A 9,728-nucleotide genomic window follows, 5' to 3' on the forward strand; every position below is an offset into this window, starting at 1 on the left:
ATGAGTCCTTGCTAAAACCACCTGCCAGCTCCACTACCTGGTACCCAGCACATGGCAATGGGAATGTTTGGTATATGTGAGAGTGACAGATGCCGGTATAGGCAAATATATATCCAATTTATTAGCATCCATCAAGGAGAATTCTCAAACAAAACTGGCAGATACGCCAAGGAAATTTGGTTTGTACACTGCTCTGGTGAGTAAAGTTTTATTTATAATGTAACATGAAAACTTACATATGTGCTATGTACTTAAAGTTTGCATTTTTTACTCACTCAAAATACCTTTGTAAGTGAAAATATATTTGAAGAGTATATTAATAAATATTCTTACCTGTTTGATTGGCATTTTAGAAGTTGATGAATAAGAAAGGTATGAAACGTTATGGATAACACTGTTGCTTGACAACAGTATAGGAATCTGTACCCAAACGTCCATCACAATATAATAGAGAAGTTGTTATCCATAAAGCAATATACCCTTCTTAAATATTCTTACGGTTTCGTAGAGGAAATTATAGGTGCTGTGCAGAGTTACGTCCCTTGGCTGGCAGGATCTGCTTGTGTACCCCGTCCCATTATGATCCCTGATTTTAGCACCATGAGAACTTTCAGCTGATATAATTTGTTTGAGTGGCATTCTAGAAGTTGGTGGTATAGAGATGACAAGACTTTATGGATGATCAAAAACAGGGGTGCCCATAGGTAAACCATGGATTTGTTCATAAAGGTCATCACCCCCTGGTAAAGTAGGTGGAGGTGATGGAGTTAGAAATGAGCTGAATGAATGGAGAGGGGTGTCAAGGCTGTCAATGCTTGAAAACGGAAATACCCATGAAGGTCCGGGTTAGAATATTCATCTTCAGAAACCCATGCTTGTAAGAGGCGACTAACGTGATTGGATGGTCAGGCTCGCTGACTTGGTTGACAAGTCATCGGTTCCCAGTTGCGCAGATCGATGCTCATGCTGTTGATTACTGGATTGTCTGGTCCAGACTGGATTATTTACGGACCACCGCCATATAGCTGGAATATTGCTGAGTGCGGCCTAAAACTAAACTCACTCACTTGAAAACGGAAACGTCCCTATTGTGGAAATAAAGAAGTTGATCATCCATCTTTGTCATCTTTCAACTGATAAACCAACTGACTCCACACACCACATATAACAGCAGGAAACAACGCCTGTGGGAATGATAGTGTGAACGGGTATTTGTATCCTCTTCATACATAGTATGGGAATGATGACGCCACTTTAGCCTCGGAAGGCCTCTCGACTCACCATCTCAACTCTCCTGGCCAAGGTCACCAAGACTATTGTTTAAAACAACTTAAATGGCCCAGTTGTCCATACTGTTGAAAATTGAGAGTTACCTCCCTTTGTCGTGTCCATATCCGATTGTGATCCCACAGTGCTAAACGGCCTCTAAGACTTCAGAACTTTCTTCCACATTAATGTAACACGACACGGTATAACCGAAATAATATGCTAAAACCACACGAACGCATGCACTCATGCCCTCACTCACTCACTCAGTAGCACTACGTTTGTTCCTGAAGGGAGGTGAGAATGAGAATCGAGTGCTGACTGATTCATTGAAGAGTTGAAGCAATGTGAGTGTGTGCATGTTTAACCTGGGGTGTAGGGGCTGTATTTCGATCACAATTTTATGGAGGGCATTCCCATAGAATGAATCCTGGAAGGGATACTGTCTTGTTTACAAAATTCATGTTGTTTCATATTTGATGTTTTCGTTGATGGCGTCTGCAACTAGCGTTAGACCACATTCTTTCAAGGCTTCTTTCAGTTTGGTTATGGTCGCCTTCTTTGATTCACGTTTTTTCCATAGCATAAGTGCCTGTAGGGCCTGCTCATGAAGGTTGCCATGGTGACGGTATTCCAGGTTTTCCAGGTCTGAGTGAGTCAGGCCGAGTATCAGTGCTACCCTCTTCCAGGAATGACCCAGTTCAAGAGAGACGCCTTCTAGAATAGAGTTTTGTATAGCTGGAAGGGAAGGTGAGATAATCGGTTATTGTTCAAAGTATCGACATGCAGCTCACCCAATCCGGGTTAGAATTGATCTTCAGCAACCTATGCTTGTCGTAAGAGGCGACAAATGGGATCGGGTGGTCAGGCTCGATGACTTGGTTGACACATGTCATCCTATCTCAATTGTGTAGATCGATGCTCATGCCAGACTCGATTATTTACAGACCGCTGCCATATAGCTGGAATACTGCTGAGTGCGGTGTAAAACAACAAAGAAACAAACAAACGACATGCAGGCATTCATGATAAATAAAGATGAATAAACGAAAGACGTTTAAAGGTGGAATTTGTTATTTCCCTTTCCTGCGAATAAAACAAATTAAGCCAAAGAAAGAAGGAGTGGTCGGCCCCGAGTGATAGTCCGCTTATATGGCGCTCATATCTAGGCATATTTCCTGCTAACTGGGCTACGACAGAGTCTGACCGGGGTAGTCATGTTGAAATGGTGGCGTAGTATTTCAACGAGATAGCTCTTTAAACCTGAATCTGGTAATCTAGATTCTGATAATTCCTGAATCTTGTTGTGTTTGGCACTGTGTTTGATGTAGACATGATTAGGGAAATATGGGAATCTCAGACAACAATTGAAATATTGGTTTAACAATTACAACAGTCTCGATCCGACTACTGTGTAATATTGGTTACACCGTCAAAGTGGCAGTCGTCATATAGTATATGTACTGCCCAAAAGAAGTTTAATGAAACACTGATCTTTTCACATGACAATAATTCTTATCATGGCACAACTGACCAACTCTAGTTATGACAAATTCATTTCATACCTACTTTTGAGTAATATACATACATTATATAGGGATTGGTACTGTGGCATACCTTGTGGCGGAAACAGAAGACTCGGCGATCGGAACACCTTGGGAGAAGCAGTGTCGGACACGTCTGGGGACGTGGGGTCGACCATTTGCTCCGAAGAAGGGAATCGTTTTTGGGAGCCACCTTGAGACACATCTTCCTCGTACAAGGACGACTCGCGGAACATGACCTTATCCCCTTCCTGTGCAAGCTCTTTACACAAGGTGAACCGTTTTTTGACTCTGCTGTCAGGTTCTGAATGTTGGCCAGGGAGGATGAGTTTCAGGGAAGGACGATTCAGGATCCTCGTGGACGTGTCAGGACTACTGTGGTTTTGTTTGCAACGTAATGACTCGGTGAGACTTGATTCAGACTCGGTTGAAGCCTCAACAAATGTTCTGAAGCTCTGCTGTAGGGACTGGATGCTGGAGGAAGACTCTCTTGGTGATGACCGTGACAACTCTATGGATCCTAGCATCAGTCCTTGTGACCAGTTCCTGTTGCATCTCAAGGTAGATAACTCTTCAATATCGGGGAGTGGGATGCTCTCAGGTGCTGAAATATCAAGTTTAAAAGTTGAATTAGAAGAAGTTATTACCTTTACAATACGGTTGTGATACAGGGCAGAAAAGCACTCTTCTTGTATAAGTGTCGCGTAAAATTATGTGTGTGTATATAAATTGATAATATATTGATTATGTTCCATGTGTGTGTGTGTGTGCGTGTGTATATGCACACACATAAAACACACCATGCTTATATCATTATGTTCCTCGGAACTTCGGTATAACCGTGAGAATTCCGGTATAAAGTTGATGAGGCAACTATTAAAATGTTCAGTGTTCCCAAAACGTTTCTTATCGTATTTCAGTTCAGTATTTCTCTTACCATAAAACGTTATGCCTCCTTTGAGGACTGCCATCGTGACTCGGACTGTTCCATCACACGTTGAAACGAAGACTCTTTTCATCCCCTCTACCCTGTAATCGTCTTTGATGACTCTTGGAATCAACAGCGTGTCCCCCGAACACAACCCAGCGTCCGCAAGGCTAATGTCCTCAATTAAGCATTTTCCCCTGTGAATGATATTCACATTCTCGCGGTTTGTCTGCAGGACCTGTGCAAGAAACATCTTAACTTTTTTAACTTTGCACTGTCTGAACTTCTCCACAGTCAAACAAGATGGCGGCATACCAGGTTGGCGAATCATGAGATGGATGGAATCCTTGAAGTGCACAGCAAACAGTGTGTCGCCATCTCTTATGCGATAGTCCATCAACTGTCTGTCATTGATGACTTCCTTGTCCTCAAAGAACATCTGGAGATCTGCCGGATCAACATGTGTTTGCCTTGAGACAAGCCTCTTCAGATCAGAGACTGTGTCAAGTTTGTACAAGTTCACCTGTACGTTCTGAAGACTTGACATGCCCATATTTACGCATATGTTAACAACAATTTTCTCCGCAACTCTAACACTTACAGCGCAATTTGGAACAAACCCATTTTCTTCTATCATCGCTGGCTTTCTTAGTTTTTTATTGTTCATGAGCAAACGAAGAGCGTTTGGAGGATGTTCAACCAGAACGGAAGCCTCGGACCTAAACTGGGAGGATGTTATATTAGGAGGCACAATCAGGACATGGTAGACAGCCTCTTTTGAGTTCGAACCAAGGAATTTGATCACAACGGGGAAACACGTTGGTGGCTTTACGTGAACCATCATCCTCCCCCTATCGTTCAGCCCTTGCCGAAGTGAAGTTGTGATGAACAGGAAGTCCTCGTCTTTTAGGACATTCTTACCCTGTGTGAACCAGATGTCCTCAGCTCCATTTTGAAGTCCGGGAAAGTCCTCCTGGAATGTGTCCCTGAATCTGTTCTTCATCTCCCTTACATTTAAAGTATTTAGACAGTCCAGTCTGTATTGATTCTCAATTTTCCGTCTCGGACGATGGAAGCAAGAAACCTGTAATTTTACTTCATCAACACAAAGCAAATGATCCCCAAATTTCACACAAGCCCCAATAGCTGCTTCGTCATCTAGACGTATTTTCCTATAAAACAAACCAACGTTTTCACCAATTTGAAAATTTTCACTTTGACAGATCAGTTCCTTCAAAAAGGCAACGCTCATTTTGGGATCAATGCCCACACAGCCTTGTTCTGTGTAGTTGGATGAAGGAGCCCGGTAGTTCTGAGATCTGACATCAATGAACACAACATGAAGGTCAAGGTCGTTATAAATCACAGCCTCTTTCTCCTTCCGGTCAGTGTAGACGGAGCCCAGTGGTACTCCATACCTGTCTGCTATGGCCTGGGTGCGTGATGTGCTGCAGCAGGAGCTCCTGTCGACGGGGAAAGACTCGTACTTTGCCGGGACGATCTGGCTGGTGTTCCTGATGTCGTACACCTGGACGGTGAAGATCTGGTCTGGTTCTGCTCCGGGTCGGTAGTGGCGCCCCAGTAACTGCCCTGTGTGGACAAGGTTTCACATTGTGTCACCACGGTGTATATTCTATGGATGTTTAATATCATTAAATATTCAAATACCATCGATTCCACTATTTATTTAAATTCTCTTGTTGCTTTGCGCCGCATGCATCAGTATTACAGCAGTGTATGAAATAAGGCCCGTCCGGCCGCCCGAGACGGTCTAGATTTCTGACGGACGGTCTAAATTTACAGCTAGCCATCCCGATGGTCAGGTAAATTTTTAGATGTTCCATACATCTGAGTAAATTCACCATATTTGGTCTGGTTAAATCCATTTTGGGCTGGTAACATTTTAAAGTTACCGGCCCTGATGTCTGGCTATGTTTTTGGCTTATTTCATACACTGATTACAGCTATGTCAGGGCAGGTCAGGCGATCTAAGGCGCCGCAGTTCGCATCGCAGAACACCTTCCAAAATGGCGTGTGGTTCACTCTACGTATATCCAAACCAGGCAAAGTCCCAAAGTCCCCCACACGCTCACATACTTTCGTCTCTACCCATGGTCAAGGCATTTGCATACAAAACCCATGCTTGTCGTAAGAGGCGACTTACGGGATCGGGTGGTTGGGCTCGCTGACTTGGTTGACACATGTCATCGTATCCCAAACGTAATGCTCAAGTTGTTCAGACTTGATTATTTACAGACCGCCGCCATGTAGCTGGAACATTGCTGAGTGGGGCGTCAAACAACAAACAAACAAACAAACAACATCACAGCATTCTGCAACTTCTTCCTAAATCAACATCCGCTCACTCATTTCTTAGTCTCATTGTGCTGGTGCCCTGTGCCCTTGGTGAGATACGCAAGCACATACCGTATTTCCTCTAATAAGCGCCCTGGGGCTTAGTTTTTTCATCGGACTTCCATACCTGGTGCTTACTAGAGGCCCGGCGCATATTGGAGACCCGCCCCTTAAAATTTCAACGGGAATAAATATAGATCCTCCATTGGTATATATTTGAAAACTCCACTGTAAACATGTGGCACATCCGGCGCTTATTAGAGACACGGCGCTTATTGCAGACTCGTCGCTTATTTCTTGAATAGTTGCTTTACCCCAGCCGCTTATCAGTCTAAGTCTCAGTATTATTCGTTACACTCCTACACTGAGTCTAACAAACCCTAGTAGGAGGTCGCGTCAGGTAATCTTTGGGCGACCTATGACAGTCCAATCAAACGAGAGAAGGCCGAACGGATTTAACCAGTCAGACGACGACTACTGTTTAGGGTTCGGCGGGACTTACAAAATTCCCCAGTCACTGACACTGATCTCTCAACAAACGATAATCCGCATAAAACACAGATAGTTGACCTGCAGTATATATGCTTAGGGTTTTCTGATGACATGGTTACCATTAGCTAATATTTCCGCAAGCTGACATCCTTGAATATTGACAAAAACGCTATTTTCAGCGACTGTTTACTCACTGTTGACAGTGTTGTAGCGTGCTCCATGTGCGTCCGGATGCGATCGTACGGAAAACAGCATTCGGAATCGTTCGGGTACAAACCTTTTCGGGGTAAGTAAAAATTCAAAAGGTATGTGCGAATGTCCACCTTCGCGATTTGGTAAGCTGTGTTCTGATTGGTCAATCTCAAATGTTACCTGACGCGACCTCCTACTAGGGTTTGTTAGACTCAGTAGAGTATGGTGGCTGATTAGGGCCATCGCTTTCTCGGCTTAAAATTCGGAGGCGAGAAAGCGGTAGAGGAGTGTAACGAATAGTACTGAGACTAAGTTTACTTAGACTGGCCGCTTATATGGGAGGCCGACGGTTATCAGAGACCGGGCGCTTATTAGAGGAGATACTGTATGTACACTTCCTGTTTCATCGTTTGCCTGTAAATATGACAAAACACCTACTTACTTTGTTGCACTGACTGCAGTGAGTTCCACGGATCATCGTCACTGTCGTCGCTGTCGGGGAAGCAGATCATGTCTGCCACCTTCACACCAGCTTATAACGCCTAGACGGAGCGAATTTATCACGAATGTACAAATATCACAGGAGTGTAGGGAGGTATGCACAGCTACTGTATCGCTGCTGCTGTCAAGCGAAATGAGAACACGCTAATTGCTTATCGTAATTGCACAGTTTATCCTGTGCATTTTCACATTGTTCAATTACGTTCAGCCGTATATCGGAATGTCAAATGTACACTGTACATAACATAAAAGACGATTGATACAGCGTCTCGTTACTTGACTCGGTACGTGAAGGTCCGGGTTAGAATATTGATCTTCAGTAACCCATGCTTGTCGTAAGAGGCGACTAACGGGATAGGGTGGTCAGGCTCGCTGACTTGGTTGCCACATGTCATCGGTTCCCAATTGCGCAGATCGATGCTCCTGCTGTTGATCACTGGATTGTCTAGTCCAGACTCGATTATTTACAAACCGCCGCCATATAGCTGGAATATTGCTGGATGCGGCGTAAAACTAATCTCACTCACTCACTCGTTACTTGACTCGATATTTTACTTCTGAGTTAAATATGGTATGCATTGCTTTGTGTTGTAAAACAAATTTATTTCCCAAAGGTTTTTTCTATAGGGAATCTCGTCGGAATATCTGTCCTTCTACACAGTATTCGTACTTTAGAATTATTAAACTGCATATTCCGGCTCATTCCATTTTTAGGCATATTTTTTGACGGGTGCTACCAGTCGGGCAGAACATGCTTACCCCTTTCGCGAACACCTGGTGTTATCACTGATTTTTAGAGATCCATTCAAATATTTTTCATAGCTAATTTTCACTTAACACCAAGCGGAATTTGTTTCTGAGGATTGTCAAGAGTGGGTATTCTTTTGCACAGACGTTATGTATTGAAAAGGAGCAGTGGGGTAGCCTAGTGGTTAAAGTGTTCGCTCGTCACGCCGAACACTCGGGTTCGATTCCCCACATGGTCACAATGTGTGAAGCCCATTTCTGGTGTCCCCCCGCCGTGATATTGCTGGAATATTGCTAAAAGAGGCGTAAAACCCAACTCACTCACTCTATATTGTAAGTATGAATATTTGATCTCTGGGGTGTTTCTTGTCCCCTGTTTCCTTCTTTACCGCCATATAGCTGGAATATTGCTGAGTGTGGCTTTAAACAGCAACCAACGAAGCCTTTTTTCAAAGATAAACAACTGAAGGATGCTGTCCTTCGGTTCCCTAACAGCATTTTCAGTTATGTAAAAGTAAAACCAATTTAAGATATGATCTACAGAATGGCACTACCATTACATCGGGAAAGTCCTAATGCAGCACGGTTAGTCTTAGATTTGCACAAGTCTCTATGGTGAAATTCAATAGTTTAAATGATAATTTCCAACAAATGATAACAACAGACTATCCTATCTAGACTTGCCTCTTCGAGGAATATAATTACTGTACATCCATGGGCTCACCATTCAGTGCAGCCTTGGAGCAAGGCTAGGTTAGTCAATAAAACCTGTCTTTCTCAGTTTGGTACGGTCGATGGAGTAGAAATGAATAAAGCAACGAAAATAAGGATAATAATATTCATAATGATAAATATTTATATCATTTGACAGCAATGTGATTGGAAAGATTAAGGAAAAGCATGATAAACATGCGGAACTCGCCTTTGAAATGTCTCGCTTGGATCCCAAGTATACTGTCGTCAGGCTCCCCATTTTTCTCGGAGCCCTAGGTTTGCTACCTCGTGATCTCTTGGCGCAGATCAGGAAAGTGCCCGGGTTCTCCACCGGGAGTACAGCCCTTCTGACACTCTGGGTAATGCAAAAGGCTGCAGTGTTGAGGAGTCTACATATTCTCCGAAAAGTTCTTGGTGGGTTCGACTAGGCAGCGTTTCCTGGGAGAAGTCCCATTCGCTGTCTGGGCTGCGTGTAGAGGGGGCAAGGGCCCTGATCTGATGATGAGCCTTACCAGCCTGACTGTGCTAGGATCACCCGAACCCTCTCTGCTGCATTTTCATCATATTCTGTATAAGAAAATAGTCATGCAAGTATCAAAGTATTAAATATTTAGTGGACAGAGAAGGGTTCTTTATCCAACCACGCGCACCTTATGGTAACCACCGTCAGTAATTGTATCATTACTTTTTGCAATGCATAAGTTAGTCAACATTTTATTAATCAATGTTCCTCATATCTTTCTAACTGCACCAAAAGAAATGTGACATAAGATTAACATAACATTATTATTTCAAAACCAGCTCTATGGTAAGAGTGCTATTTGCAAGAGTATTATCTTTTCAAAGAACAATTAGTTACACTGATTGACTACACACAAGGAACATACCCATCACATTAAAGGTAGTCCTACTTAGCCTGCATTTAAGCTTCTCTCAATCTGTCAGGAGGTTTAGTATCATCAGAGACCTTATGATAAATATGTTTTACG

At 43.2% G+C, this 9,728-nt stretch overlaps 1 protein-coding gene across 1 annotated transcript; it reads right to left on the reverse strand.

The window, feature by feature from the left end:
• Positions 1-1,658: 1,658 nt before the first annotated feature.
• Positions 1,659-7,508, reverse strand: LOC124256894. Its single transcript, XM_046690863.1, has 4 exons — positions 7,220-7,508; positions 3,748-5,328; positions 2,884-3,414; positions 1,659-2,004 (listed from the first exon to the last, which is right to left on the reverse strand). The coding sequence occupies exons 1-4, from the start codon at positions 7,287-7,289 to the stop codon at positions 1,727-1,729; spliced, it is 2,460 nt and encodes an 819-aa protein (XP_046546819.1). The 5' UTR covers positions 7,290-7,508; the 3' UTR covers positions 1,659-1,726.
• Positions 7,509-9,728: the final 2,220 nt, after the last annotated feature.

This window comes from Haliotis rubra, unplaced genomic scaffold (assembly GCF_003918875.1).
Source record: "Haliotis rubra isolate DU_JTF1 unplaced genomic scaffold, ASM391887v1 Scf642, whole genome shotgun sequence".
NCBI classification, from domain to species: domain Eukaryota; kingdom Metazoa; phylum Mollusca; class Gastropoda; order Lepetellida; family Haliotidae; genus Haliotis; species Haliotis rubra.